Consider the following 8,552-nt stretch of genomic DNA (forward strand, 5'->3'; position numbering starts at 1 on the left):
GCTCATGCTACCGGCTGGGAGTACCTCCAAGGAACTGAGGCTTTTTGAGCAGGTAAAAACCTCCAGCTGGGAGTAAATTCCTCTGAGGCCCTCGAGACAGTGAGGGGGGATTCTCTTCAGCTGGTGAGGAAGAACAAGCAGGGACGAGTTATAATGTAAAAGACCTGTGACCTTAAACAACAAGAAGTGAAAGTAGGAAGTATTCACACATTACCTCCAAACACTTCAGAGACTTGAAAGGGAAAATTTTTAACACAGACTTGAGCCTCACACCCAGCGGGTTGATGAGCTGCAAACACACAGCGAGTCAGAAATTAGTTGGCAGGGCCAACTTTTTGGGACTCAATGTGAAAGAACCAAGTTCTGGGTTAAAACCAACCTTGAGGGAAACGGTCTTCTGCAGGATGTCAAACAGAAACTGCAGCTGCAGCAGCGAAGCGGTGTCAGCTGGGTGGGAGGGCAGTGCGAGGAACCCGTGTTGCTGGCTCCGGGATAGCAAGTACTGCTCAAACAGCCTTGTGAGCTGCTGCAAGGTGGCAGCAGGCAGGGTCAGCGTGCTGCTGCCGTCCAGCACCATGTCACCTGAAGGGTGAAAGCGAGCTTTCATGCTTAAAGTAATCAGCCAGATTTGACTCACAAGTGACAAGTTAGTAGGGGTGGGGGAAAAAATCGATACTGTGTAGTATCGTGATATTTTGTTTGCTAATAATGTATCGATACAGGGACAGCAGAAATCGATATTTTGTTACAAAAAAGGTTTTTGTGGACTGGAACTCTGACTTCAGAGCATGTTGATCCTTTTTCTGAGCAAGAATCCTGACATTCCTTCACTGTCCAAATGTGTTTAACTTTTTTTTTGGCAGCAATAAACATGACAGTTTACTTATTTTAATTTAAGACATGTTTTATTTTAATTAAGTTTAAAACTTTTTTTTATTTAATGTAAAATTATATTTTGTTTTAATTTATTGTCAAATTCTTCAGTTGCTGAATGGGCTGCATAGTTTTCATAAATAGCTATAATTGTACCAGATGGTTGCATTCAGTTCAGTTGGACTAGACTGTAATACAAACCGTTCAGTTTTTCAACAATAAAACTGACTGAAATGAGAGAAAGACTGAGTGCGAGACTTTGATATTAGATAAAATGAATATTGATAAAGTTTACCTTTATGTACAGAATCTGAATATCGCAAAATATTTTTAAAAATTGCAATAATATCGTATTGTGCGTTAAGTATCGTGATAATATCGTATCGTGGGATGTATGGTGATTCCCACCTCCGCAAGTTAGTCAGCTACAGAATGAATGAGTAGCTCCAATGCAGTGCTACAGATTTGGAAGCATCCACCTGAATATTATTGTTGTTGGATGTCAGTAGAGCTCAGTAATTTAGGTAGCTATGCCTCTTTTTCACCAACTTCTACTCAGCGCGACTCAGTTTTTAAGGTTTTCCATTAGGTGGTAGTAGCTGGTACCACATACTTTTTAGTATCACTTTGGCCCCGGTTCTAAGCGAGCCAATCTGAGCCAAAAATGTGACGTCAATGGACGGCATGCCGCTAATCGGCCAGGCAGCGACTACACTGAAAGAGACACGAGTGCGACTCCTTCCCAAGACTCAAACCTGCCATTTTTTAAACCTGGTAACAAGGGAAGTGTTTACACACGCCTCCCACCAAAACCTTCACTTGATGTGTTGTGTTTGTGGCGCATACTACTGAGGTCTTGAGATGTTTGGGCAGCCTTGCTGTAACGACCCCACCCACATTGAGATGGTACTTGTAACTGAAAAATGCAGAAACTGTGCAGAGTAGGTGCCAGTGGAAAAAAGGCTTTAGTGATCACAAACTTGGCAAATGGCTGAGTGTGTTAGACACACAAAAAATCATAATCAAACTACCGTATTATACTGTTGTTAGTGGTCTGATGTCGGCTAAATAATTTGCATTTCTGAAAATGAATCATTATCAGTGAACTATTAACACCACTCTCATTCATGTATTTAGTTCATATTGGAGAGTTCTGTGGACAGGAGGAACCTCAGAATAGCATCCCTGCTGTTTGGTGATGATGTGGTTCTGTTGGCTTCATCAGTGCATGACCATCAGCATGCACTGGAGCGGTTTGCAGCCGAGCATGAAAGCCAGCGACTCTGAGTCTGACGAAGCGGTTCACTGCTGGGAAAACAGTGCAATGCTCTATTTGGGTTGGGAAAGAGAGGCAGCCTCAAGGCGAGTGAGTTCAAATATCATGGGATCTCATTCACGAGTGTTGGGAAGCTCGACAGACGGTTTAGCGCGGCGTCAGCAGAAACCCGGCTGTTGAACCAGGCCGTTGTGGTGAAGACAGTTTCGATTTACTGATCCATCTACGTCCACAACCTTCACCTGTGGTCATGACTTCTGGGTAACAACCAAAAGAGTAAGGCAGTGAATACACCCTTTACCTGGACTGTGCCTTAGAGGTGAGGTAATTACTTAAGGCCCGGGCACAGAATCGTTACAACAAAGGCTCCACTGGACAGTTTCGAAAAATGTGAAGGAGGGCATAAATTTTGGACTTTTTATCAATTTTTTTAATAAGTTTATAAGTTTTTGTTCTAGTGATAAAAACCTCCCACATGGACATTCAGAAATTAAGTAATAGATAAACATTTAAATGACAGAAAAGGTTGTTTAAATTTAGCACTATCTGCTCCAGGAACTTCTTTTTACAGCGGGCCCATAGTAAAAATTACCTTGATGCCATTTTTACTGAAAATCACAGAAAATGAAAAGCACAGAAAATGATTTCCTATTTTCTATAAATTAACGAAAACTTAGTTTTATAATTACAGGACAGTCTCAGCGATGAGCAACTAAATCTTGTTCTGAAACTTTACACATGTATTTCTTACAATTTAAGCACACAATGCTTATTGACAGATTTCTTTCATTTAAAACAACAGCATTTCTTTATCGTGCATGGTTAAATCTGGGAACGCCTCTGGATCCCCCAGGAGGGACTCGAAAGTATGGCTGCTGTGAATGTGACCCAGCATCAGATAAGTGGAAGACAATAGATGGATGGTTGATTTCTCTCAATAATATAACACCCCCTTTCAAATAACTCCTCAGACAAATTAAAAGGAAAACATTATCTGTAAACAGACTGTAAAACCCCTACATTATTAATGAATAGGGGATTAGGCTGGCTCAGTTATTATCTCATACATCGTCTGTTGAAATAGCTTAAAGCGCAATCAGCTTTTGGGGTGGGGGGAAGGGTTGAAGGCTCTTAGATTATTATGTTTCCTCACAGAGCGAACCTGGATGGTCCTGAACCTGTCAACATGAGTTAGCCGCCTCATGATCCTGTGTCATGCTGCTGTTTTTGGACGGATCTTGTACGGAAAGGGAACAGTGTCACACTGGCACATACCGTTATTTCGGAGAAGCGTGGCCAAGCTATGTACGAGAGGAGAGTGGCCCGTCTGAAGTGCAGCCATCCTGTAAGAATTCAAGAAATAGTCCTGAGTACACAACTCACGGAAATTAAAAACAGAAAAGCTTGTCTTGCACGCGTTCAGTACGTTTCGTGCTGTTGTTTCAGCGGATTTGATAAAAACAAAAGACGACTACAGACAACTATACCACAGCCTCGGGCTAATAAGCACTTTTTCCGTGTTAATGTAGTTAGCGTTCAAAGCTTTAGAGACACGCTAACTGACATAGGCATCCAAAACTCTGCTATTGCTAGCAGTTAGCTCGGCTAAAGTATCCCGATAAGTAAGCAAAACGACATACCTGTGCAATGACAGCCGACAGCCGGATTGCTAACATCAAGGTGTTAGTTATAGTAGAGCATATTAATTTTGGCGCACAAAGAAACGCCACGTTATGGTGCTCATTTGTTATTGTGGCAATCAAGCGCAGAGTGATGTTGACATTTTTTACCTCCGTCACATGACGGAACTGAAAGCGTGTACGGTAGCCTCGTTATACCAAAAGGTATGACTCTTACGCGCCCATTAATAATAAAGTTTCTTCTTTTTTAAAATCGTTCTTCTTCTTCTTCTTCTTCTTCTTCTTAATATTATTATTATTCATAATAATAGTAAAAATCCTCACAGTTTGAATAAAGGCACACATTAAAGATAAATATAAATGTCACTGCATATAGTCAAAAGGTCAAACGTTCAGTTCAAGGTTATTATACTAAAATTAAACAAACATAAACTAAAACTAGATGTGCAAAAATTGTTGTTAACTGAAATAAGAATAAAAAGTGGCCCTTAAAAATAATAAAAATTAACTGAGATGATTTTTGTAAAATGTGGAAATTTACTAAAACGTTAAAAATCTATTTAGAGAAAATAAATATCATTAGTTTTCCTCTTTGTCAGTTTGGTAAAGTTTGTTATTACAGCTTGCCTGATGAGGCTTTGATGACCTGATACTTATGTCTGCAAGACTTAAAGTACTGGCTTCAAAAAGTGGTGCTTTTTTATTTTAATACCTATGCAGATTTTCCTGAATCTTGACTTCAGCATATGTCCTCTATATAGTATTACAATTTTTAAACAAAAAATTTTAAACAATAAAAACTAAACTAAAATGAGCAAACCCGATCAGGAAACTGACTGAATCTGAATTTTAAAAACAAGAAAACAGAAACAAAAATAAAACTGATTTAAGAAAATACAAAAGTATAATAGCTCTGTTATGATCTTACAATAATTCAAAAATACATATTTTTATACATATATAAGATGTAAACTATGGCCAAAAAATACTGAAAGAACGATTAAGACAGAGCAAGCCTATAAAAGCAGTTCTTTTCGTTCTACTTAAAAGGCACAAAAATAGAAATGCATAAGAACTTTTTTTAAAAAGAGATTTTCTACTTTTTCATCAATAAAAAGTTCTGTCATGTGCTAAAACATTTCTCGACATGATGTATAGTTGAAATTTAAACGTCTGTGGCCACTGGGTGGAGCACTTGCAGCAAAGAGGCTAGATTCCATATAATGGTCTGTATTAAATAGAAATAAATACAAAACTGCAAACAGCGAGGATATATACAACTTTCAGATGTCAAAACCATAGAAAATGAGCATCTGTGCATAAGTAGCAGTATATACTATATGTGTTTTAACTTTGTGCTTGAAAACCAAAAGCAAATAAAATAAAAATATATATATACATAAAGTTAAGATGAAGTCAGGCAGAAGTGTTGCAAATCTTACATGGACCCTTCAAAGGTCATGCACTAAAGACTTTTTCTGGCTTCTTCCCTTTAAAAGCCCATATAATAGGACACAGACCCTGTGGTAGCTGTGGTTTTACAGCTGCTGGCGGGTGTTGGTCCAATCAGATTCCAGCCATGGCAACCAATAAAAAACAGAGTTCGATGGGTGTCCAAGAGGCATCATTGGAGCTTGCACCGCATCTACTCATATCAAAACAGACCAGATTAAATTGAATTGAATTTGTGGTGAACCAACATGAGCTTGATTTTAGCAGGTAGGTCAACTATAATAGAAAGCAGAATATAAATCTGAATATAATCAAGAATACTGTGAAGGTTTACAAGACAATCACGTCCATGTACAGTGATTACATAGCATGTAACCAGGTGACAAGCTTTAACCTCTGTACACTTAACTGATCTAAACCAGGAAAGCAGTTTTCAGCAGCCCTTTTGTTTTATTGGGTAACACTTTTGGCTTCATAACAGATACTTTACAATGATTTGCATGAGCAAATAAAGCAGGAACTTTCCTAATTTGCACATGCATCACTTGTTGCTAGGCAGCAAACAAACATACTCTCTCGCACACACACACAAACACACAAGCATTTTTCCATTTGGGACTTGTGAAGCGAACATTTCCATGTAAGGATTTATGCTCTGTAATTTGGTAAACATTTCCATTCAGTAAGATGCTGTGTGTTTTACCCGCTTAAGAGACCTGAGTGCATATTCAGTTAACCCCTTAGTCCCAAAGTTTTATTTATTTAATTTTACATTTTTCTTTTCACCTAAAAAAAAATAGAATCCAAAGTGAGATTTGCACAAATGCTAATAATTTTACTTTGGCCAAATAAAAAAAAACCTGTACCGCAGACAATAAATGAAAGCCTCATGGCCGTGATTCAGTGACACTGATGTTATCAAACATGTTTTCAAACCTCCAGGTGGTAACCCTTCTAAATTTCATACAGCAGAAATGAAGTACAATACATTCCACATGCAGTTTAGTCATAGTGCTACTAGAGGTCAGCATCAGCAAACCTTTGAACCTTTACATAATGTATGAAGTGGATCACCTTCATCTGGGAGGAAGAGGTTACCCATGCATGCATGTCTACTAGTTTTGACAGTTAATTACAATATGAAGTCATAATCCAGCTGCGTATCTGCTGTTCGTGTGACCTTGGTAACTCCCACTAACCCCACTAACAGGATGATATATTATTTTCCTAACTCCCTGCTCATTGCTTTTACTTATCCAATCAGTAATCCAAGTAAAGGGAAACTGTATTTAAGTCAGTAATCAAAGCCAGACTTTAAACAGTGCACTCATTCATTGTCAAAGTGTAAAAAATGGACTTGTTTTCACTGATAAGATGCCAGGAGAGTCCAATAACCTTAGTAAACTCGGTTTTATTCTTATTTGTTTTAAATGACAATGCATTTTGAAATTAGAGATGACTGTAAAGTAACAGGCTTGCAGTGAGGCCTAGCAGTGTAAAATTAACTAAATACATCATATTAATCGGTAAGATAGTGATTCATCTCTCCACTGGCTAGATAGGAGTTTGAATAATTCATCAACAATGAGAGATTCTTTTCAAGATAGATGGAACTCTATTGGCTTATTCAAATTAGGAATTTTTAGTTTTAATTAGGTATTTATGTGCTTTAAGTGCTATTGAAGCATATACATTTCCTATCTAATATATCGGCAATGACCTCACCGATAGATTCACGAGCCTTGTCATCAGCAACACCTCTCATGTTGATCTGATCTCAATGTGATCTGAACTACTTCCAGATTACTGTTTTCTCAAACAAAAATTCTGCTAACAGTTTGAACTGTTCAGCTATGTTTACTGGCTTACTCTTTCAGTAATTCATGTACTATTTTTATCTGCAACTCTGTTCAGTTTATTCATGATTTGACTAAATCTAGTCATTAATTAATATTTTTTTCTTTTTGGCTTATGTGAGAGTTTAGTTAGACTTTTCTAACGTTTTGGCCATAATTCTAGCCAGCTGTTTATCAGGGCTAATCATTTAATTTCTTTATATTGTTTGCAAATTCTATTAGAAACATTTTTTAAACACATTTGCCTATTGCGTACTTACCTATTACTTACTTAGCTACTGCTGGCATATTATTTACCTACGTATTACTTACCTAGTACTTTCTTATCTAGTATTTACTTACCTATTATTGGCCTAGAACAGTCTTACCTATTATTTACCTGTTCCTTACTTACCTATTATTTTCCCATGTATTCGAATAATAATGTTTTGCTGTATAACTATTATTTATTTATTATTCAAGTGCCCCCTGGGGTGATTGTATCCATTTCCGGGATGGGCTCTTACATAAAGAACTCCCTCTGTATACAGACTGAAGCACATAGCACATCAGTGATCCCATATTTGTCTCTATAAATGTAGAATTTATCCAGAGTTTGTGTTTTTTTTAATAAGTCCATGGGGAGGAATTTAAGTAACTGACCTTGGTGGGGATCACTTTGCACACAGGGGCAGATACTGTGGCGTGTTAGGCCTATAAGCTGGTGACCATCCCAGACACATTACCGGCTTTCTCCCCACTGCTTTTCCATCCATGGTTTTTGTAAAATGACATATGAGGTTCTATGTGCAAACAGCCTTTTATGCATCCCCCTAACTCACACCCCCGAGATATAAAGCAGCTTCAAATGTGCCCTTTCTCCCTCCCCATACCTCCAAGGTGAGCCAGGGATGCCGATCTTGAATGGGGCTAAATAGCATGAAATCAGTGGGTACCCACAAAACAAAATAATCTGCATTTATATCTGCGGAGTAAGGTTACACATGCCGTTTCTATTTCTGGGCCCTTGGATAAACACCTATTAGTCTGGTGCACTGGACGGGGTTAATATGGCGCTTGTTTAGCGGGCGAGCGCGACACCTCAAGGCTTGGCCTCGCCAATCAATAGGAAACACTGCTGTGTAACACACACAGTAGCATCACTGTACACAGGTATATAGGCTGGTAGCAGCTGGCAAATTTTAATTGAGTGTCAATTGACATGTCAGCCACTGTGGGGATGTCTTTCCATGTAAGGAATACTCTGCACATAGTCCTTTTGTTTGTTTGTTTGTTTGTTTGTTTGTTTGTTTGTTTATACATTCTTGGGAGTTGAGGGGAGAAGGTGCTGATTGAAACAAACAGGCTAATGTAAAGTAGTCTTTGAATATGCAAGCTGTCTTTTTCTCTCTCTTTTTTGAGCTCAACTTCAAGCCTCACATCGCTTTTGGTAAAAAACAAACAAACCTGTTTTTC

The 8,552-nt window shown here is 38.3% G+C and overlaps 1 protein-coding gene across 2 annotated transcripts in view; it reads right to left on the bottom strand.

The window, feature by feature from the left end:
- stk11ip (serine/threonine kinase 11 interacting protein) overlaps positions 1-3,943 on the bottom strand; it is a 41,184-nt gene extending 37,241 nt beyond the window's left edge. For both annotated transcript variants that reach the window (XM_085347957.1, XM_085347956.1), the window contains exons 1-5: positions 3,790-3,943; positions 3,425-3,492; positions 380-582; positions 215-289; positions 25-120 (exon numbers count right to left, since the gene is read on the bottom strand). In XM_085347957.1, the coding sequence (XP_085204083.1) occupies positions 25-120; positions 215-289; positions 380-582; positions 3,425-3,491 (441 nt within the window). In that variant the 5' untranslated portion in view covers position 3,492; positions 3,790-3,943. The remainder of the gene's footprint in view (positions 1-24; positions 121-214; positions 290-379; positions 583-3,424; positions 3,493-3,789) is intronic.
- Between the last annotated feature and the right edge of the window lie 4,609 nt (positions 3,944-8,552).

The sequence above is a fragment of the Diplotaxodon limnothrissa genome, linkage group LG23, assembly GCF_057381915.1.
Source record: "Diplotaxodon limnothrissa isolate DT_005_m linkage group LG23, D_limnothrissa_male_GT1.1, whole genome shotgun sequence".
Lineage (NCBI taxonomy): Eukaryota > Metazoa > Chordata > Actinopteri > Cichliformes > Cichlidae > Diplotaxodon > Diplotaxodon limnothrissa.